At 43.4% G+C, this 24,401-nt stretch overlaps 1 protein-coding gene across 2 annotated transcripts in view; it reads left to right on the top strand.

Annotated features, from left to right (window-relative positions):
- The window catches only part of PHLDB3 (pleckstrin homology like domain family B member 3), a 52,441-nt gene that overhangs the window by 7,821 nt on the left and 20,219 nt on the right, over window positions 1-24,401 (top strand). For both annotated transcript variants that reach the window (XM_069947764.1, XM_069947763.1), the window contains exons 2-5: window positions 13,806-14,056; window positions 19,132-19,263; window positions 23,754-23,891; window positions 24,178-24,306. In XM_069947764.1, the coding sequence (XP_069803865.1) occupies window positions 13,826-14,056; window positions 19,132-19,263; window positions 23,754-23,891; window positions 24,178-24,306 (630 nt within the window). In that variant the 5' untranslated portion in view covers window positions 13,806-13,825. The remainder of the gene's footprint in view (window positions 1-13,805; window positions 14,057-19,131; window positions 19,264-23,753; window positions 23,892-24,177; window positions 24,307-24,401) is intronic.

The following is a 24,401-nucleotide window of genomic DNA, read 5'->3' as shown; positions in this document are numbered from 1 at the left end:
AAACCACCTTGCCCCTGCTGCGCAGCTCCCCCTAGTAGTGAGGATGTTGGTTGTGCCAGGCCAGCGGGGCTACAACCTCGTTCTATAGCAACTGTAATAAAGGAAAAATGGACTGTTGGTTGCCTGAAAACTCCAGATTTCTTGAAACTTTCTTTTTTGGAGTTCTCCTTTAATTCGGGCATCCCTAATCCACATTGTCCCCATGGACTTGTATTCAGCTCGCATCATGCATCTGTGATAAAGAAGAGGGCAAACTTCAACCTGATAATGAAGTTACAATGATTTAAACAGGGCAAAGGTGATATAACTGGAATACATGCTAAACCTAACAGAAGAACATTATCAATGCGATATGGGGGCGGCACCCAGACGTACACAGACCCTGAGAGGCATATAACACAGCCTTGTTACGTAGAGTTGCACTGTCATTATCTGTGTCAGTTTGTACTGTTGTTCTGGCATTGTATTCATGAGCTCAGGATGAACAGTGCCATACATCCCTTATATACTTGCATTGTGAGATCACAGAGAGAGGAATAACTGCATTTCATCTCAGTCGCTCGCTTGTGGTCGTAGAGTTCTTGTAAATTGAACAATGAGATTAGGAACTAAAAATGAGATTAGCTACGGAATCAGGAAGTTATTTCAAGATAAACAGGCAGGAAGAAGGCGACGTGACCCGAGTGATTTACCTACAGGGACAGACAAGAGCCGCCATTTCCAGGTGTTATAGGGATGTACAGGTATGACAAGTCCTCAGCTATAACATAGGGCCCTATTCCACCGGACGATTATCGTTTGCATAATCGTTAACGAATAATGATCTCAAACGACCGCTATTGCGAAAGACCTGAAAACGTTCACTCATTTCCATGGAACGATAATCGTTACTTATGATCGTAATTGCGATCGTTTTTCTTCGCTATTTATTCGCTATTGCGTTCGTATCTATTGCAAACGACCGAGTGATGTCTTATTCAATGCGAACGTTTTGCGAACGAGCAACAATAAAAATAGGTCCAGGTCTTATAAAGCGATCAACGATTTCTTGTTCGGTCGTTAATCGTTAACTGCATTTCAACCGAACGATTATCGTTTAGATTTGAACGATTTAACGATAATCTGAACGATAATCATCCGGTGGAATAGGGCCCTTAGTCTCTGACCTGCAACAACATGGAACTGAGCAGATTCTCTGCAACATTACATGTGATTTCTGGTATCAATAAAGCTAAATCATTGTATAATGAACAGTTCCAATCTCTATAATGCTGTATAATGCTACGTTTACACGGAGCGATAATTCGAACGATTAACGATTTCGAAGTAAAGATATGTTTATATAACGATCAGCGTTTAGACGGAACAATATATCATTTTAAAAAATTGTAATTACGATCGTTTTAAGAACCCCTAAGCCTATCTCACACATAGGGTGAATCTGTGAAAGACTGTTTACTTGAAGCGATATGCGAATTTTTAGCGAACGACCAACGACAATTTGAGAACATGTTAAAAGATCACAATGAACGATTTATCGCTCGTGGCACGATCATTGGCTGTGTTTACTCAAGATGATTATCGTTATTGCGAAATTTCGAATGATAACGTTCCGTGTGAACGCACCATTAGTCTGATAAATAATACCTGCACTGATACATTTTAACAAACTGAGCACAGTAGAGAGATTTGTGCTGCCGATGCATTAGGATACTTGAGTAGATTGCTGGAACAAACCTATTGTAGTGCATACTAAAGGTAGCTATAGTCATACAACAGTCTACAATCCTTCCAGACACATAAACACTCAGTTTAGATGAGCGTCCATATGCTCTGTATGGAGAAAGGGGGTAATTCTCTGGCATCACCTTATCTCCCTAACAACCAAAGGATCAGGCCTTGAAATTTATCATGTTCGATCCTTCTCCTCCCCATCATCTGTTGGGGGACAGTAGCACCTGATGATGAGAGTAGTAGTTGGCGGGGGCAGGAGGTAGTACATGAGTAAACAGATCTAGATAAGATTGTGTACAAAATGCTTCTCATCTCGATCTACCATATTACTGATATACCTTGCATTGTCCCTGCTCCCATCTCTATGGAAGTCACTGAAATACTCTGTGCTGCTCAGGACCCTGCTGCTCTGAAAATACAACTTGCAGACTTCCTTCTTGTCTTTGTGCACCTGTCCTTAATATTACTATCATGTGAACGAACAGCTCACTGCGGTTAGTAGGAGCATCCTGTTCCTGAAATACTCTGTGCTGCTGAGGACCCCGCACTTTCCACTGATAGTATACAGTGGAAAGTGCGGGGTCCTCAGCAGCACAGAGTATTTCAGTCATTGTTTTTCTGTGATGTCTCACCACCTTCCATTTGTGTGCCTGCTCTGTACTCACTGATATCACATACATTCCTCAATTCCTGAAATACTGCTGAGAACCCTACACTTTCCTCTATATACTGCAATTCTTTGTGATGTCTCACCACCTTCATGTCTTCATGTGCTCTGTTCTTATTAATATGACATGAATAAATGAGTCACAGCCTCCTTCACAGTACACTCCTTCCCCCTTCTGAAATACTCTGTGCTGCCACATCCCTTCTATAGCCACTAGCTAATTCTCAAACACACTTGTCTCCATTCACCTCCTCCCATCATGACGACTTGGTTCCTGTCATGTGCAGCCCTGTCCTCATTGTCATCACGTGTGGATAGATCACTGCTGTCAATGAGATCATCACTCTGAAATACTCTGTGCTGCAGAAGACCCTGCTCATTTCACTAATTCTCAGTCTGTGACCTGCCAGCTGCCTTCATCCTCCTGTCACTTCCAGCCTTGTCCCCACTAAACCAGAGTGAGCATCACCTCCGCAGTATCGCTCCACTTCCCTCCTGAAATACTCTGCACTGCTGTGAACAGTTGCTGCTTCTTTCAGGATCTCTAGCTCTAGCACCTGCATTCCTCTGTCCTGTCTATGTATTCAGTAAACCTCAAGCAGAACTTGTGTCCTCGGGGAAGGTGCGCAGGTTCCTCTGTATTTCCTGGTAGGTTATATGTCCTGTGGCATCTGCCACCTGTGTACTGTACACATGTGTAAATGCCAGGCTGGCGTGTCACCTTGTAGCTGCCCTTTCCTGGAAGCCTTCCATGGATAATATTTACACAGACCTGTGGTATTTGGGCAGCAGGTACAGCAGGAGGAGGGGGATGTAGTGCAGTGTTTTACCTTATACAGATAACCTTGATGGCCGTGGGTGGATCTCACCAGGTAATGCCAGGTCAGGTCAGTGCTTTCTATGATACTGGGATAGGTGGTGTAAACAAGCGGAGCTGAACTAACCCCCAGGCATTTGTCTATAGCCCTCCATGCAGGTGCAGCAGATAGCGATAGAGAGAAAATAGACAGGGCAGACCTAGGTTGGGAAGGGGCCTAAGACCTGGCCTAGGCGCCCATGACCACTCTCATGGCAGTGGTCAGGTCATGCTTGCCGATATTAAATGAATTATGAGCTGGACAACTAGCACTGAGAGGGTTAACTAATATTAAACTTTTTAAGACACAGCGCCATTCTTGTCCTCCGTTCATATGTGGTATTACAGTTCAGCCTGTACACCAGTGTTTCCTGTGTACATGGCAACACTACAACCCCCATCATGCCCACATGCAGCTGAGAGCCACAGGTTGGGTAACACTGCAATAGACTATTTCTTAGTTTTAGTGCCATTGAATAAAGTCCAACATGGCCATGATGGCAGCTGCCAGTAGGGTGGATAATCAACTTTTCCTGACCCCCCAATGGTTGCTGCTTTCTTCCACAACTGTCTTCACTGAAGTGAAGGAGGAAGAGCTGCACTACTACATACAACCTGTGGGCAGGGGTGGCGCTGTTTTTAGAAATGTTTTAATTCTTTGCCAATTTTTGCACTGATGCATCACATAGCAATAGCATCTCTACGTAACTATACAACATTTACCTTTCAGGAGTCTGAGTGGCTATATTTGACCAGCATTAGGATCACATATATAATATTTACACTCACACCTAGGGGAGGACACAATAAAATGCACACAAAGCGGCAGCCTGTGATGATGCATGCCCCTGATGGGTTTGGCAAGAAGCAGTATATTTAATATGACGTTGGATGCCGTTCCCATACATACCAGACCTATAATACTTTCATAGGACAATGCTGGTGTCACAGAGAGTGGCACAGCAGACGCCCCACCTTATGCACACGCAGTAATAAGGCTTGGCATCAGGTTATTAATAGCAGTATAAATAATAGGGGACATATTGTACCAGCCGGCCACTAGTCATTGTTTTCATTCCTCTCTGGGTAACCACTTATTCTCAGGGGCAGTCTTGGCATTTCTGGGGCCCCAAGCGAAGTTATGTCTGGGGCCCCCCCTCGACACGCGTTCCAAAACAATAGACCGCTGTGTGTTGCCCCCAGTAGTATATACCCCTTGTGCGCTACCGCCAGTAATATATACTCCTTGTGTCCTGCCCCCAGTAGTATATACCCCTTGTTTGCTTCCCCCAGTAGTATATAGACCCCTGTGTGTTCTCCCAGTTATATATAGCCCCCCGTGTGCTCCCCCAGATGTATATAGACCTCCTGTGTGCTGCCCCAGTTGTATATAGACCCCTGTGTGCTGCCCCCAGTTGTATATACCCCCTGTGTGCTCCCCCACTAGTATATAGGCCCCCTGTGTGCTCCCTCAGGGGTATTTAGCCCCCCTGTGTGCTCCCCCACTTGGATATAGACCTCCTGTGTGCTCCCCCACTTGGATATAGACCCCTGTGTGCTCCTCCAGTAGTATATGAACCCCCTGTGTGGTTCCCCCAGTAGTATATAGACCCCCTGTGTGCCCCACCAGTATTATATAGACCCCTTGTGTGCTGCCCCAGTAGTATACAGACCCCTGTGTGCTGCCCCAGTTATATATAGACCACCTGTGTGCCTCACAAGTAGTATATAGACCCCCTGTTTGTTCCCCCAGTAGTATATAGACCCCCTGTGTGCCCCACCAGTAGTATATAGACCCTTGTGTGCCCCACCAGTAGTATATAGACCCCTGTGTGCTCCCCCAGTAGTATATAGCCCCCTGTGTGCTCTCCCACTTGGATATAGACCTCCTGTGTGCTCTCCAAGTTGTATATAGACCCAATTCTGCTGCCCCAAGTAGTATATAGACCCCCTGTGTGCTGCCCCCTGTAGTATATAGACCCCTCTATGAAGCCCCAGTAGTCTATAGCCCCCCTGTGTGCTCCCCCTGTTATATAGCCCCCCTGTGTGCTCCCCCCATTTATATAGACCCCCGATGTGCGCTCCCCCAGTTAAACAGACCCCTGTGTGCTCCCCCTCCCATATAGTATATAACACAATAAAACAAACACTTATACTCACCTGGGTCCGGGAGTCTCCTCCTCTCTTCACTCTTGTGGCCGCAGGAAGGGTTTTCCCTGCGATCACAAGAGGCCGCACTCCCCTTGTCCTGGCGCCAAAGCGCCGGCACCACAAGGACAAAGCTGCCACTTCCTGCGGCCACAAGAGTGACTGACAGGAAGGTGGCCAATGTCTCCCGCCCTGTCAGTGCTGCTGCATGTAACTATGAGCGCTCATTACGAGTACTCATAATTACAGTTTAGATGGCAGCAGCGGCCCTGTCCAGCGGTCTTGAGCACAAGAGCGGAGCGTGGGGGCCCCCCTGGATGTTGGGGGCCCCAAGCGATCGCTTGGGGTGCTTGGTGCCAAAGACCGCCACTGTTTATTCTTATATTTATACCAGGCTATTACATTTTATATCTGCAGTAAAAACAATATAAATGGTTTTTCCAGGATGAAAAACAAAACCCCTACATACTTTATAATAAAACAGTGACACACTTGTCTTGAGGCTGTGCATGGTATTACAACTTGGCTCTATTCACTTCAATGTACCTGAGCTGCACTACCGCACACAAGCTGAGCAGAAGAGTGGCGCTGTTTCTGGTGGGAAAAAAATAGCTATGTTTTTCTAACTCCAAACAGGATTCTTGGCGGTACCAAGCGTCATGTACAGTGTAATTGCAGTCTTCCAGATATCTCAGATATCCCAAGATTAAACAGATGCAAGGAGAATGTAAGTCTCACATAAGCATGACAACCAGATAGTCAAGTACAGCGCTCCAGCATTAGTAATACAGGTCTTGTGTGACTGGTGCTAGATGTGCCCAGAGTGAGTGTGCTGTCACTATTGGAACCTTTAGGGTTAATGCCTGTTGCGTGACGCTGTAGCTAAGAACCCAGTGCAAACAGGTAAAACAAATACTTGCTGTGTGTCAATGTCAAGGACGCCATCAGGGATGCAAGCGGAGAATTCCTCACTCCTGACCTGTGTGTCCACATGAGTGGGAAGAGAAAATTACAGGGGGCTCCCGGGGTGCACTATGCAATTAGTAGATAAAGGAATCTAAAAGGAGCTTGAAATTAGAGGATGAGAGGCAATGGATTACAGGACACGCCATGTGTCTCATCAAAGAGGTCAAACAAGATTACAGGAGGGTTAATATAAAATTTGATCTATCTATCTCCTATCTATCTATCTATCTATCTATCTATCTATCTATAAAGTAACGATGATCAGCGGCACACCAGTTTTTCACGTTACTGGTGTGCCGCTGATCGTCGTTACTTTATGGATTGAAGTTCGTGGTCGGAACCATATCGGCTGGCACCCGCCGCGTTGTGACTTGGAGTGCCACTCGTTTCTACTAATCTATCTATCTATCTATCTATCTATCTATCTATCTATCTATTCCAAGGATGAGAACAGCACTACTTCAGGTAGTGGGTGGTGCCAGCGGGTCGAACTGTAGACTTGGGTCCACAGTAGTATATACACGGATAAACCAGCAGCACTCTGTTCTCTTAAAGTCAAAAAACGTGAATTTATTCCATATACAAGTGCGACGTTTCAACCGCCTCTTGCGGAATGCTTGAAAAAGACTGTGAGAGGCGGTTGAAACGTCGCACTTGTATATGGAATAAATTCACGTTTTTTTTAACTTTAAGAGAACGGAGTGCTGCTGGTCTATCCGTGTATCTATCTATCTATCTATCTATCTATCTATCTATCTATCTCCTAACTATCGATCTTACGAATAATTTTCTTAGCAAAACTTGTGATAGTTATAGCACCCCTGGTGGTCTAGGGTAGTAAAGGGTTGTGATTTAGGTTGATATAGAGGTTTACGGTAATATCACTACTGTGGTTATCTAAGGTACTGGGTGGGTTAATGATAACATACCTTGTTGTATAGATGAGTAAGAGGGATTTAGGACTACATCTCTGATGTCTAGGGCAGTGAGGGGGTTAATGGTAATAAACACTGTGATATAGAGGAGTAAGAGAGATTTATGATTATATACATGGTGGTCTAGGGGTTATTGCTGGTTATTGGTGGTGAGAGGTTATTGCTAACAGTGTAAGGTGGCAAAAATGTTAATTGTAGCAACCATGTTGGTTTGGGGCAGTGAAGGAGTAATAGGTGATATCCCTGGTGGTCTATGGCAGTGAAGTGGACAATAGTAAAAGCCATACAATAATGATCATTCAGCTGTAAGTTATCTCTCTTGCCCACCGCTCATCCTCCCCACAACAGCAGGTACAGCTGACTAAAGATGTAGGTGGACATTTTCATTCCTGGTGTTCTTGGGCACTAAAGGAGTAGTAAAAATGGTAGTCTGTACTCGCTTGCCCCTTGTTCTCTTCTTGCTGACTACGCTATTACATGCACAGACAGCGAGCAGGAGGGGCCATGGCGAGCAGTGATAGGGGCGACCTGGACAATCCTTAAATAGTCCAGGCTGCTCGTTGAAGTCAGCGCCAGTCTGTTGCCACCGCTCCTATTACATGGGGTGACGTGCAGCAGACTGTCATATCATGTTAAAAGACCTCGATCAGACGACCACGATCATGCATGTTGGCTGATTGTGGTCTTTATTACATCAAATGATTGTTGGCCAGTAATCGGCCAAGGACGGTCATTAATCGTTTGGTGTAATATGGCCTTAAGAATGAGGGGTTTTACAGTTTACATCCCTGGTAGTCTAAGACAGAGAAGAAATAAATGGTCCCTGGTGGTCTAGGATAGAGAAGGAATAAATGGTGATGTCCCTGGTGGTCTAGGACAGAGAAGGAATAAATGGTGACGTCCCTGGTGGTCTAGGACAGAGAAGGAATGAATGGTCATTGGTGGGCTAGAACAGAGAAGGAATAAATGGTTCTTGGTGGTCTAGGACAGTGAAGGAATAAATGGTGATGTCCCTGGTGGTCTAGGACAGAAAAGGAATAAATGGTCCCTGGTGGTCTTGGACAGAAAAGGAATAAATGGTCCCTGGTGGTCTAGGACAGAGAAGGAATAAATGGTGAGGTCCCTGGGGGTCTAGAACATTCATTGAAATTAATGTGACTGCATCACATCACAGTATACAACACTATCCCTGTCCTGATAGGATCCGACTTATAGCTGGGACGCTCTGCATGAATTTAGTGTGAACCCAGCCTTAATAAAACTGCTTGGCTAGGCTTTATATCGCCCCAATAAAACACCCTAAACCATAGAGTATACTATGGGAAACATAAACTATTTACCTGTAAACCACGCTGACATTAAGAGATACATTAAAGTTCACTCATTCGTCCACATGGTTTTTGGCCATGTTGCGTGTGTTCTACCCTAAATGACTTCCTCTGCCTTCCCCCGTACGGAAGAGGACTCCAATCATCTGTTTATCGGAATCCTGCGTCATTTACATGTAATGAAACAATCCCTGTCAGGAACAGGAGGCGGAATATGGTTCCTGTTCTTACGAAACTTCTGGAATCATATAAATATTATGCTCACATGTATTTGATGCAACGCACGAGCAGGAGACGTCAGTTGTACGTTAGCCAAAGTGGAGTGCATGCAGATGTAGCAGAGCCGGGAATATCATGAATGCTTGTTGTTGCCTATTTACAAAGGACTGCAGAAAGTTATTATATTATATTAACATCCCCTTTCCACAGGATAGGGGATGTGTCAGATTGCAGGGGGTCCAACTGCTGGGACCTCTTCATTCTCCTGAATAGCGAGTTGTACATGCGTGCCAGCACTCTACGTCTGTGAAGCTGCCAAAGGTAGGCAAGTACAATGCTCGACTACCTTTAGTAGCTCTTATATAGAATGAACACATTGATGGTATTGCATGTGCGCCAACTCGGCACTCCTTTCATAACACATAGGACCCCATTCTGTAGATTGTGGGGAGGTCCCAGCCCCCCATGATCTGAAAGTTGAAAGTTATGTTATTTTAATGCGAAAAGCTGCCTAAAAATGTAGTGTCCAATATTTCCTCTTACCCTCTCATTTTACACTCAGTGGGGCAAAAGGAAGTGAGGATATGCACGGGGGTTATCAATGACTTCCATTCCCTGCAGGAATACTTTGTTAGGGTACTATTACACGGAACGATAATCGGCCGAATCGGCCCAATTCGGCCGATTATCGTTCCATGTAATAAATACAATGATCAGCTGATGACAACGATCATCGGCTGATCGTTGATATAACTTCTGATCTATTTTTGTCGGGCGCCGACCGCGCGCCGCTACGTGTAATAGCGGTACGCGGGCGGCGACTAACAATATACATTACCTATCCACGTTCCAGGGCTGCTGCTGCGGTCTTCTTCTCCCCGGGTCCCGCGCGCTGTAACGCCAGAGTGGCCTGTCAGCTGACAGGCCGCCCGGCCAATCACAGGCCGCGGCGGTCCCAGTCTGTGATTGGCTGAGTGGCCTGTCAGCTGACCCGGGGGGACCCGGGGAGAAGAAGACCGCAGCAGCAGCCCTGGAACGTGGATGGGTAATGTATATAGTTATGCAAGGACATCGGTAACGATGTCCTTGCAGCCCTTGTTTAACGATTATCGGGACGTGTAATAGGTCCAGTAAACGAGCTCGTTTACAGGTATTATCGGGCCCCCATCGGCCCGTGTAATACCACCATTAGAAAATTATCGGTCATTCTTCCTAACCCTGCTAGCAGTATGTGATAAACAGCACCATGTATCTCAGATTTCCGAACACCTGTGAGGGTGACACTGGAAAAATTACCATACTATAGTTATCTACAGTGAACACCATGTTGAGGTTTTAGGCAAAGTCATGATACACCAACAGTGCGGTTCCAAAGGGTTAAACAACAAATTGAGCTCTGCTACATCTGTATGTAAGCACCTATGTACACATACATGCATGTTGGGGCAGGTATAGAATTAAATAATAGCATTGTTTGACCTGGAAAATGAATACTTGTCACACCCAACAAGAGAACTAATCACGGCTGTCAGGCTGGGACATGGGAGAACTTTATTACAATCCATCCCATGATAACTAGTACCTGTGCTGCAAGTTCTACCAAGCTTCTCTAGTAGTATAGATATCTTCAACACCAACCTAGACACTGTCACAGTCCTACTGTGCCTACTACAGATGCAGCAGAGCTAGATATTAGATATTAAGCCATATAGGAATTGGGGGACTAAGGGTGGTATTACACGGGCCGAAAGGGGCCCGATAATACCTGTAAACGAGCAGCGATCTGCTAGATCGTCGCATGTTTAGTGGGCCTATATGAGAACCTATATCAACGATCAGCCGATGATTGTTGTCATCGGCTGATCGGTGTATTTATTACATGGAGCGATAATCGGCCAAATCGGGCCGATTTGGCCGATTATCGTTCCGTGTTATAGTACCCTAAGGATAGAGGCAGAGTAGAAAACATGGTGACTGGTGCTATTGGAGCAGTTATGGCAGCCATGTTAGTAGTCACCCAGCTTTCCCAAAGAAAGATTTAACTAAGGTATCGCTGAATACGTGAAACCAAGTAACAAGCTTATGTATGTACCTCTTATATTTGCATGCAACTGGAGAACAGAGGTAGTGCACAGGTTAACAGAAGTTAACAGCACTCCCTGTGAATGCAGGGGTGAATAAAGCCCCCATTGCCACCCCTTTGTCAACTTAATACAATAATAACAAGGCTTCAAATCTCGATGTGAATGAAGGTAATGCTTCATTAAGCTCTTATTAACCACTAACAAAGAGAGGTGTTTCCGGAGATATCCGAGGATCAGACATAATGTTTTCTTAATTCATCATTAGAAGCCCATTCAGGTACTTACCGATTCAGTGCTCTGGATAAATTGGGAGAGGGGGGTAGTAAACAGTGGGTAGACTCTGCCCTGTAAGAAATGTCATCCACTGGTAAATATTCTCAGCTGGAAAGGAACATTTATTATATATGTTATCATGGGGTGTAAGAAAAACTTTGGTGGGGTAATGCAAAGCCCCATGGCTGTCCCTCTATGAATAATTCTAATGCTGGTTGGATTGGGGTCCTGTTGTACCATGTATGGGTGATTTTATGTTCTCACAGACAGAGATCAGTAAACAGTACGGTGGACAATTCTGTATATACTATGGGAAGGCCTCTGCACACCTTAGAGACTATTCCCACATTCCATAATTACAGTCCGTGCATGAAACGTGTTATGGACCTCCCAGCTTCATGTATTATTATGATGCCGGGATCTCTGAACCACTGTGTTAGTACAGTACCGCAAAAATATAAACTGATTTGGAGCTCCTGGCATCATAATGATATCTGATACCGGGAACTCTGAACTCTGTTCTATTGCTTACCATCTGTATACATGGAACGTGCATGGAACATGTAAACTAGGCCTTACAGAGGGTGAGGCGGTGAGCAAAGAGAAGGTAGTCTGTACCCTATATGCTATGACAAAAGTCATCCATAATTGAGTATCTATTGTACATGGTCTTATCCTTATAGGGTTAAAGAAAACCTCTGGTAGGGTGAAACAAAACCCCATGGTTGGCCCCCTCAGAGTTTGCTCTAACAATCATAGTAGCACTGGCTGGATTGGGCTCGGATGTTCTGTGTACGGTTGGATTTATGATACCATTTGCTCCAGAGGTTTTTGGTAGTAGCTGATCTCCCTGCGTTAGGTTACAATAACACGTCTGGCTTACATGGTCACGCGGCGAGCACATCATTATAATAGAGAACATATGATATTATAATTTGCAATATTCTAAACACATTTTCCAGCCCTAAGGGTTCTCTGTGGCAAGGTATTGTGATTTTCTATGTACCTCCTGTTCTGCAGCTGTTGTCCCACAGTAAACACAATGCGGTGCCCGGGAGGACTGAATATTTCATGTGCAGGTCTCAGGTAGATGTCACCCAGGACAGCAGCCCCCACATCCATCTATCTATCTATCTATCTATCTATCTATCTATCTATCTATCTATCTATCTATCTATCTCTTTGACTTCTATGGACTTTTTAATGGAAAGTCCTGACTTTCCCAGCTCCCCCAGCGGCATTTCTAGATATTTTGGTCATTGACAACACTAGACTCGGGGAGTTTCCATGTAGATCCTCGTCATTGTCAGCCCAGCATTTACGCCCACAGTTTAAAGTAGAGAAAGTCCCCAGATATAACATCTGTTGTAAAAGCAGAAATGATGCCAAAAACCAGAGCCTGGGAGTAGTGGTGAGTGCGGCTTGTCTGGGCTTTTATTGCACAACATGACCTCTAATTCTTACTGAATCCTCATGTATTTTGAGAATGAAATGTCCAAGGAGTCTCCAGGAGACGGCGCTGACTCCTTGTGGTAGACACTGTGAGAAGCTACTGAGACAAAGTTAGAAGTCAATAAACAAACAGTGTGGCATAGCATGAGAAAAGTACACTAAAGAGAACATGGGAACTCATACTCATGACTGCTGTTAAAGGGATCACTTCCCAATTTCTGGGGAAACTGCTGAGCGCACAGTCATCCATATGCAGGGGAAGTAGATTCTAAAAGGTGAGTACACATTATGCCATCCTAACTTCAATCATCACGGAACTATGTAAAGGATTGCTTTTTTTTTATAGTTGTGAACAATCTGAAAATAAGCTGGCAGGGCATTGACAATATTGTTGTCTTGCTCTTAAAGCAATTGCTTGATAATCTAGGGCCCCAGTACACAATGTTAAAAGATTCCCCAACTATCATATGTCATTTATAGTACTCTTCTTCCCCTGTGAGACAAAATGTGGTCTTTTTGCGGTCCTCTCAAGCTCTAGGACTTCTGGGACTTTTCACTATAGTCAAGTCCATACTTCTGAATCAGAGGTTTGGGATCCTGATGGGTTGTGAAGAATATGGCCTTCAAACTTCTAGATCAATTCGACTCCCAATCCTCCCAGAAGCATGGCTGGAGGACTGAAGTGGTACCTGTTGCTCAGTGTCATTGACCCTATGCTAATGAATGGCTGCTGTGACTACTTTATTACCTCCATATACACTAATAGGAATGGACTGTTCATTTAAATTGCAATAGTTGACGCATGCTAAGAACCTCCTACAGGACTATTACCTGATGGGGACTGCACTGCAATTTGCATTCACAACTTAATTTCCTTGTTTTACTTCCTGGTGTGAGATAATGAATGTCATCCAATAGATCTGTTCATCCATTTTGGTTTCAGAATCTGTAAGATTCCTAGTCCTTTGCATTGGGAAGTGTATGGTGGTGATATAAGGGAACTAGGGTATGGTCAACATTGGTCTGGAATTTGGAGTTGTCTGAAAGTTTTGCTTATTGCACCAATAACATCTCTAGTTGTATAGTCCTGCTTTTCTTAGCTCCATATCTGTCTCTAAGCTTCATCTTGTCCTTTCTACGCAGGGTTCACGTCTTGATAACTCATGGTTGTCGGATGTCCTGGAACACTATTGGGGCAGCCAGAACTTCAAATCTGCCTGGAGTCAGCCAGTCACAAAGCCAAGCTCATGTCCCCCGAACGGAAGGAGGAATGTGGATGGGAGCCCACTGTGGAAGAGCTGGAAGGAGACTCCATGTCCTCAGAGGGAGGAAGGGTGACTGACAGTACTACGGATGATGAGGAGACCAGCAGTACAGAAAGTGCACACACTCAGGTGAGAACTGGTGACTCTCATGTGGTCGTCATATAAAGACAGGTACATAGTGACTGTTGCAGATGCATAGGAAGCCATTGCCACCAGGCACCTATGGCTTGTAGGTTCATAAGTCCCCTGACCACTAAAAAACTATAGTTACAAGAAGGTGGAGCAAGGACAAGAAGTACAGTAGCTAAGAATTTGATCCTTCCCCTACTGAATTAGACATTCCTAGATTTTTTGATCTTGAGGGAAATTTGAGGACGCTTTCAACACTTAGGGCCCTATTACACAGGACGATTATCGTGCCAAAAAATCGTTATATCGTTCGAATTTAAACAATCGTTCTGTGTAATTGCAGACAACGATCGAAAAATCCTTCGTATATCGTTGATAGTTGTTTTAGAACTGAACGTAAAATCTTCGTTAATCGTTCGCTGTAATTCCACTTTCATTCGCTCAGATTCCGCATTTTTTCACCAATTGTTCAGTGTAATTGCTCATTGTTCATAGTTTTGCTGGGATCAGAAGGAATAAACGATCATAGTAACTATCACAATAACGATCGTAGTAATGATCATAACTAACGATTATCGTTCTGTGTAATATGGTGAACGATTTCAGATTAATGATAAACAATCTCGTTTGCGATCGTTTATCGTTAAAAATCCCTCCGTGTAATAGGACCCTTTGAGTTTACCGTCCCTTTAACTAAAGATGATAAGGACAGAACAAGATCCTGTAGGTTCTTCCTAAGGGCCTGAGAAAGGATGTTGCCCTTAAGTGTCTAAATGACAGCTCCTAATGAAGCTGTGGACATACCATAGCATCTATCACACTGTATAATATGGATAGTCCTGGCCGTAGATGGTGAAGGAGGCTGCGTTATCATTTTCCTCCTGGACAGGGGGTGAGTCACTTCAATGTTCCTACTGAGATCTATAAATCCTGATCTAGATATGTGATTATTATTATTATGGTTGAGGTAGCTGAGATCTGGGGAGTTGTTTGTTGGTGACCGCGTATAACAGAATCCTAACACCTAATTAACTATGATAGGATCTTTCATGGTTCTGATATTTTTTACAGCTGGAATATTCTTGCCCTAAAAAAAAAAGGGACAGAAGCCATGCTGAAACCCTGCAATCACTAGTGACCCCCATATCACAGGCAGCTCAAGGGCAGATAAAGTAGCAGTACAGTACGAGAACCTCAAACAGCTCCCTTATCTCAGCTTCCTGAGCTTCTATGAGTACGACACGAAGGATAATTATAATAACTGAGAGGCTTTTTTGACAGCTCGGATAGTGCTAGGGCTACGTACAGTACTTTCTGGAGCAGTGCTGCTCTCCCAGCAAAATCTGCCGTATTGCGCTAACATTTGGCAAGGATAAGACCGTAATAAAACCGCTCCCTGTGTTACAGAGGATAATGACAGGTGTTACAGAAAGCCGTCAATCACTCTGATAGGTGTAACAGACTCCACAGGGGTGGATATTCCTGTATGTATCTCTGTATTCATGAAATAGTCACCCTCATAGATAGTGACAGGACACAGACCCTCTGGGGGTAATCTCCGACGCCAGGATGTGGCAGGAACACACGGCATACCCAATCCACAGTTTTTATAGGAATCCTAATATGCAGATTGACACTTTTGGGGGTTGCAGGTATGGCAGTATTTTCATCACCTACGTGGCACTTGTAACTCTGATGTCTATAATGAAAGGCTCACTTTAAGGGCTCAGAGCAGGGCTTGTCTAGGGTTACAACTCTGGTGCCATGTATGCCAGTGCTGTGGCCGTAAAGAATACCTTTTCCTACTTATCCTTTTATATGTCCCCACTTTCTGTTGTGTAAGCAGATGTATTTCCCAATCAGGGGCCTTGGAAAGCTAAGTTTTCAGGTGTTTGTGGGTTAGGCAGTGGGGGGTGTTTTGTATAATTTGCGCCATCCCCTCTTACTTTCCTGTAATGGAGATGGTACGAAAAGAGCAGCTGGCCCTCTGCCCAGATCCACATTTTTGCCCTGTACGTGGGGAGGTGACGCTGACAACTTGTCATTTCTTACAGTATATGTCACTTTGTGTGAGTCACGGGCCGAGGTGACAGCGAACAATCACCAGCCCCAGGTGACAGCGGACACAATACATGGCATGAAGTCAGAACATTATATCATTGAGAACTGTGTAATTATAACATGATAACTTCTTCATTACCTGATTTTTTTCATAGGCTCCAATCTGAAGGCTATAATTTATGGACGTTTCCTTATATATACAATATTTTTGTATCTTTTCCCGACAAATAACAGTTCTGCATTTGCTTTTATACAAGTTATTCTTTCATGGCAAGAGAATTTTTTAAATAAATAAATATATTATATATATATATATATATATATATATATATAATCCTTTTTTTCATATGTTTTTGGACTACAGCCACAGCTTGTGGGGCACTTATTTGATTAATTACATTATTTATTTATTTTACTATTGTGTGTAGAGGACCGTCTTACTATTTTGATGTCTCATGCATTTTTATGGCCCTAGCATTGGCTTTTTTAGCTGCATAAAAATCATCATTGTAAAAATGTATTATTTCATTTTTATTTAATTCTTTTTACTTTACCCATTTTTCTTATGTTTATTTCCTTTTTACTTTTGTTTTGCCTCTTTTTCATTTTTGATTGCCTGTGCATTTTTTATTTGTAAAAAAAATCACTATGATGAGCCTCACAATCTGTAAATGCAGATACCATTTGTGTAGACATTGACGTTATCCATCACTAGGCAGCAGTGATGTACTTTGATGGGTCGAGAGGAAGCACCTCCTTCTAGCACTGAGGATAGTAATGATGGAGATGTCCATTGTGGTCACATACATACATACACCCTTTTGTGCCCCATTGTCCCGTCAGGTGACTTGTTCATTTCTGAATATCTTATTAATGATCCCCAGCTGGCTGCCATGTTTTGGGAGCCATTTTGTTCAATTTATCAGTAATGGGCAGCAATGGAACAGCTGTTACCAAAAATTCGAGTCACCATGGAATAGCCATCAGCAAATAACCCTGAGGTGGGGGATACATTAGTTTTACAGCCACTAAACACATAATGGAGGCTATTTACTAAGACATTTACCATCATAAAGGGTCATTTCCTCCTAAAGGTCCTTCACTGATCATTTGTAGACCTGCATAGGTCAATCCTACCACTGATCCTGTGCTTGTAGACCTTCAATGTTTGGACTGTTGGTTGCTGGACTGTAGGAATTTTTCATTTATTGTCAGGGTTGTTTCTCAATTTAGAGGTCAATTTGGGGTCCCTTTATAAAGGAGTAAAACATTTAAAGGAGAACTCCATTTAGAACAACATGTGGTAGTTAAAATATGCACAAGAAAATGAACATTTTTTGTTAGTAGTTCCTTCTATTCACCCTGAATTAATTTGAAGTTATACATCGTTTCTTCTCTCTTTACACCCAATGAAAGTCCAAATTGTGCACCTTTTTTCTTGGGATCAGTATGCGGCTTATCTGTTATCAGAGCTCCCACAAGGCATTGCTTTCTGAAAACAGGAAACAGCATAAATTTTAATTTTCCCTTGTGTCTGAATGGAGAATTAAACATTACATACAAAAAATCTGGCATGAAAGAAGAGAAGTAAAGTATATAATAAAATTTAGACTTAGCCTATGGTCACACAATGTACTTTTTATTAAAAGAATGGCCGTTGTTTTCAGTTTACACAATGGCAGTCCTTTTCGTAATGCAATTTTTTGCACTGAAGTCAATGCAAACAACGGCCGTTGTTTCACACTTTGCTATGGTCATCGAAATAATGATCATGTCAATTGTTCCTGACCGTTGTCCATAGACTTTAATGCAGTTTTCATTTAAAACAACGGTCATTGTTTGATACTCAAAACAATGGCTGTTGTTTTGAGTGCTAAATATTGGCTGTTTTTTATATGTTGTGTGAACATAGCCGTAAAACAGGATTCTGCAAAAGTGGATATATCCTAATCTGTCAAGTGCAATTATGATTGTGGTCTCAAACTTCTTTGAACCAGAGAAGAAAAGAATTCTTTATATTCTGGAAGCACAGACAGAAATATGAAAGGTACCACGTGTCTCCTTGACCTTACAGGTATCTAACGGTGTCAGCAGTTTGAAACCTGAATTCCAGCTGATAGATTCCCTTTAAGCGTAATGTTGGTTCTGTAATTCAGAGTCAGGACCACTTAGAATAATCAGAATTGCCATATTCCTACTTGGTACCTTATACATCTAGTATCAGTGTTACATCCCAATCATAGCTACAATAAGAGCCATCCCACATATGGTGGTAATTTGGGGAATGTTAATGTCATAATATTTTATTTACATAGTTACATAGGACTGCATGTATATTTCCTGTAATCCTACTAAAACTGCAAGAGTAGAGCATAGGACACTCCCTAACCTGGCCCCATAGCAGTAATGTTATTAGTGACGCTATGTTACTATTATCGTCACATTCAGCTTGGTACTATTCCCCATAACTCCTATTCATTTTGGTAGTTTATTGACTATAACTGATGGTTCCATGAATCACCTTGCCACATAAAGCAGAGCTTAGTTTGTCATTTGGCACATATCACAGTGATACTTCAATGCAATATTTGAAGTCCTGCTTATAAGTGCTGGTAAATGAGATAAATGACAAACCCAGCTCTAGCCCTCCACCCCCTGGCAATGAATCTCATGGATTGTTTATGGTCTGATGTATTTTTCATTAGTTTGTGTCTATGGTTATAACCCGCATAGTTGCGACAATGTGAAAATAACTGGAGCGTGTCTGTTCCATGGCTGAGGTTATACAGTGCGCTCCTACTATAAACAGCCCAGTAGAAGTCTCCTTAAGTGCATCATTGTTTACAGTGATGGGAACCAGACACTTCACAGGATAGGAACAGCTTATTGCATCACTGTAACAATGTAGCTGTCCTGCAGCTATCCACCCAGCTTTTCTGGGAAAGCTGGGTGACAACCAAAATGGCTGCCATCACTCCTAGCTTTTTAATCGGGTCATTTCTCTGTCCCCTCAGCATGAGGAGTTCACTGGAAATCCGGTTCAGAGACGACTTGAGGCCGAGCAGATGAAAGTGATGAACAGAATCTCCCAGCTGGAGCAGGAGATCAGAGAGCTCCAGCTGCAGAGAAGAGAGCTGAAAATTGAGGTAACCTATAGCAATAGTGCATCGCCTATACCATGGATCTCCAGACTGCGGCCCTCCAGCTGTTCCAAAACCACAACTCCCTTCATGCCTGGACAGCTAAAGCTTTGGATTTGGCTGTCCAGGCATGATGGGAAATGTAGTGTTGCAACAGCTGGAGGGCCGCAGTTTGGAGACCCATGGCCTATACTACCACAGGTCCTCCAGCCTGCAAGGGTGATAGCTGGCATGATCACCATTACAGTTCCAATACAGACTGACACCCAGCTCTCCCACATTTGTGAATGGCACCTGTTTATGAAGTGATATCTATCTCCCTATAGGAAATTCAGAATATAGGTTGTTCTATTAAATGAGTATTCTTATCACAACTACTGTAGTATAGGTATACTTGTAGGACTAGTGAGGTTAAATATTCTTGCACATATATTTATTTAGGAAACTTGTCTCCTTCTCCTGATATGCTGCCTTTTCCCTCCCGTTGTTGACAGCTCATTGTCTAGGTTACAGACCACAGCTCTGCTCTAAAAGCAGTGGTCTGGCTGGTGTATATATATCTCTAATGTACATGTATAGAGATATAGGGGGAGATTTATCAAACATGGTGTAAAGTGAAACTGGCTTAGTTGCCCCTAGCAACCAATCAGATTCCACCTTTCATTTTTCAAAGAGTCTGTGAGAACTGAAAAGTGGAATCTGATTGGTTGCTAGGGGCAACTGGGCCAGTTTCACTTTACACCATGTTTGATAAATCTCCCCCCTAATGTATTTACTGTATAATATATATAACTGTGTATACTATAGCTATATATATACTAGCCAGGTGACTGCTTTTAGAGCAGAGTGGTGGTCAGTAGCCTAGAAAACAAGCTGTCAACAATGTAAGGAAAAGAGCAGCATATCAGGAAAAATTTGCTAAATAAATGTATTTACACAAATATTTAAAGCGAATGTACCATCAGGTACATCGCTTTTGGTTTCTTGCCCAAATAGACCGGCAAGCCCTACTTGTATAACAATATTAGTCAGGATGGGAATACCTCTTTAAGTGTGAGAAAGCAGATGGTAATATCGGTTGCCACCCAACTTTCCCAGGATCAGATATAACTATGTTACAATGGCTCTGTATACATCAGATTTGGGGTAGTTCCGGATGCATCAATCAAGTCCAGTGATCCTTTTTTCCGCCAGCTGCTCCGCGTCACCCCAGCATCTGGACAAACCAGTTTTTCCAGATAGCGCACCCTAGGGGGGAGGAACCGAAACCAGAGGAGGCAAGGGATGGCAGCGGCGTCTGGGAATATCAGAGTCATCACGCTTGGAGATATAGCATGTCACATGAACTCTGAGACTGTTGTGTGGAAGCCGACTCCCAGCGTGATGAGGATGAGCTTCAGGTCTGAGGGACCGCTGCCACAAAACTAAGAGATGGCTGTCCGGTTAGTCACCCTGAGTGCAAGAGAGGTCATGTTTTAGGGAAAAGCTCAATAACTCTATGTTGCAATTCTGCAACTTTCTAATACTTTGTGATCAATATCACATCAAGAACTCAGCTTGTTGTCAGTGAATGGCAAACAACATTCTCATTTACATCCAGAGGTTAAAAACCCAGACAGACATAATCTTGCTGACATAGCTGCAGCTTGTTACAGTGTGAGGTATTTACTGCAGGGAGGAGGAATAAGTATAAAGTCCAAGACTGTCGCGGTGCATTCTGCACTTAAAGGGGTTATCCAGCGCTGCAAAAACATGGCCAGTTTCTTTTAGAGACAGCACAACTCTTGTCTCCAGTTTGGGTGGGGTTTTGTGACTTAGTTCCATTGAAGTGAGTGGAGCTTAAAGAAGCAGTTCACTTTTTATTTTTTTCGCCCCCCCGGGTAGCCGCTGTCATGTATACTTACAGAAGATGATCGGTGTCCCGTTCTCGTTGGTCAGTTCCGTCCCGTGGTGCCGTTCACATCGGGCGCGCGCTCACTTCCGCCGGCTGCTGCGAGTCCTCTTCTCTGCCCAGTGATTATACGCCGGAAGTCACTCGCTTCCATGCATTCTCTATGGAAGCGCGTGACTTCCGGCGTTCAAATGACAAGGGAGAGAAGAGGAGTCACAGCGCCGGCGGAAGTGAGCGCGCGCCCGATGTGAACGGCACCGCGGGACGGAACTGACCGACGGGAACGGGACACCGATCATCTTCTGTAAGTATACTTGACAGCGGCTACCCGGGGGGGAGAAAAAAATAAAAAGTGAACTGCTTCTTTAATTGCAATCCACACCTGTAAAGGAGACAAGAGTGGTGCTGTCTCTGGAAGAAAGTAGTCATGTTTTTGTAGTGCTGGATAACCCCTTTAACACTTCTCAGTGTTTCCCCTGATAGAGCAGTTTATGCTCCAGAGCTGCTCTTCCTACTATATACCTATTCACAAGAGATGATTGCAGCAGTTTGATATCTGGAACCCCTCCAGTTTTTCAAGAATGGGGTCCTGGGTATAATGGAAGATCACAGCAGCAATCACAGAGGGGCACCCCCTCATTCATTGTCTGAGAGCTGCTGATGATAGATGAATGCCTTACTCAGCTATCTCCTGCAGCTACTATAAACCATGAATAGAATGGAGAAGGTCTTCTGCTTTATTCTGCTGGAAGACTCAGAATCTCATTTTCAAGACTGCAGAAGGTTCAGACGTCAGACCCCTGTGCTGATACACTTACATGTGTTATTGTTTGGAATCTCCCTTTAAGACACTTCTTTACTCCTCTTTCTGTATGTTACTTCTCCCAGGAGTCCAGGACCTAGTCCTATACTGGCATTTGTAACATCCACATAACAGCCCACAAATACCATGTAAACTTCTCGTGGTAGGGCTCCAGTGCACATTACAGAAGCAACCAGACTGTATAATAATAGGGTGATAGACATTCTCTTCTGTCCTTGGGAAAGCTGGATGACATCCTATACAGCCGCAGTTACAGCTCACACATTGGGTGTCACCAAACTGAATGGCAGACATGACTACTTATGCAGCCACAAATGACTGCCCGGCCTGTGAGCCGATGGATATTTACCAACCTGAAGCCGGTCTGTCTAGCTCCTCCTGTGTGTGTATACGGGATGTATATTTATATAACAGGTGCACACTGCTGAGTGGGTGTCAGTGTAACAAAAGAGCAGCTCAACACATCCAGACACTGGTCCCTTTGTGTACTGGACAGGCAGAGTCCCGCTGTCTTGTGTTTTAATACATTGTATGGTTCGGGATTTTCCATGAGGAAACCACCAGTAGCAGAGCACCTGCGGTCAGGCCTAGGGAGGTTTGTGTGGGGCTCATACCTACAGGAAGTTTCCAGCATGAAGCACAGAGAGAATACAAGCTGGGTAATGACGGACGCTTTCTTGTCTTCTTATCGGTAGCAACACTTTAAGATTGTAGGGCGTTCGAGAACAAATCAGATATTCACAGCAGGTTCCGGAGCGGAGAGTACAGATGTAACAGATATAGAATTAGCGTACATCCTGGAGAATATCTATATACGATTGTGACATTTCCTTATGTACTGCATTTGTATTCTTTCTTTTTTATCTGTGCTTTTTCGGTCAAGTTTATCCTGTAGCCTTATAGCTGTCTAGAAGGAAGCAACCAGGTTGCCACTGAGATTCTGGGCAAATGTTGTCTAAAAAGATATAAGATATTTCAGAAAGAAACTATTCTAATAGCAATATTATATTGTGCTCACATATAAGTGCCACATAATGCATATACAAAGAAACAGTAAATGGTGACTAAATAATACCACCATATACTGTCTATATAACCACAGAATTCAATGTATAAAATCTGACAAAATAAATACCACCGTACAGTGTTCACTTACACAGTGCTGTATGGAGACTAATATAAAAGAACATTTCACTGATCATGTGACAATAATATGTGGAAACTAAATAATGTTGCAAAATAGTATTCTAAAAATGTGGATACACAGCACCCAAATTATACTGTCATTTAGCGCCAAAATCATTCCACTATACATTGTACAGATTCTCAGTGCTGTATATAGTGGCTAATAAGAAATATACCAATTATAAATATTATATGGTGACTGAATAATGCTGACAAATAGTAATCCAGTAATACGGCCATACAGGGCCCAAAAAGTACCACTGCTAAGTGCCAAAATGATACTACCATATAGTGTGTAGATACAGAGTGTTGTATAGCAGCTAATAAGAAGAACACACGCTAATCCATTGAGAAACTATCTGGTGACTAAATAATGGCATCAGATGATATACATAATTATACAAATGATATGGTTATACAGTACCCAAACAAATCCACCATGAAGTGTTAAAATGCTACCGCCATACAGTGTACCACATAACAGTGTCAAACGGTGTTCAATCAAACACTGCCCATCAGTACCTGTGCCACACATTGCCATGGCATGGCCCCGTTTCTTATCCCATTCTGTTGACCACAGTACTGCCTCTATTACAGGTGGAGATGGAGCTGGCTCTGCTGGAAGGGGAGCTGAGGACAGAAAGAAAGGAGATGGAGAAAGACGAGGAGACCATAAAACTCTTGCAAGAACAACTCAGAGAAACAGAGTGGAGGTGGCAGGAGGAGAAGGAGAAGGTATATATTCTATATATTTGTATACTTAGTAGTATGCCCTTGCATATGCCCTTGCCTAGTTCTATATCAGCTCTTTGCTATCTCTCACTTCAGAACACATGTACTCTCAGCCAAGTATGGGGGAGTCGGGGGAAATAGCTGTAAGCAAGACTAATGGTATATACAGTAGCTAGATTGTGCTACATATTGCCAGAATAATAGTCCAGGTACATGGTGGTCATATTGCCCAGTGGGTTATATCACCATTCCTATTGTCGAGGTTTCATTCTCAATCTTGTACCCACAGGATAAGTTGCAATTACAGAATGAAAAGAAGAAAGTTAGAGAACTGGAGCAGATGATATCTGAGTGTCAAGCACAGCTGGATAACCAGCCAGAAAGCTTACATGAGCAGCTAAGGAAGCAGATTCAGGAGGTGAGTAGAGGATGCCAAGGAGACCCACTGTAACTCACAGGATAGTGGTCCCCAATTCAGGCCCCTAATCTGGCAGAATGACCATGAAAATTAGA

Source organism: Dendropsophus ebraccatus, chromosome 12 (genome assembly GCF_027789765.1).
Source record: "Dendropsophus ebraccatus isolate aDenEbr1 chromosome 12, aDenEbr1.pat, whole genome shotgun sequence".
NCBI classification, from domain to species: Eukaryota; Metazoa; Chordata; class Amphibia; order Anura; family Hylidae; genus Dendropsophus; species Dendropsophus ebraccatus.
The sequence above is the reverse complement of the archived record's forward strand: the minus strand, read 5'-3'. Positions and strand labels throughout refer to the sequence as shown.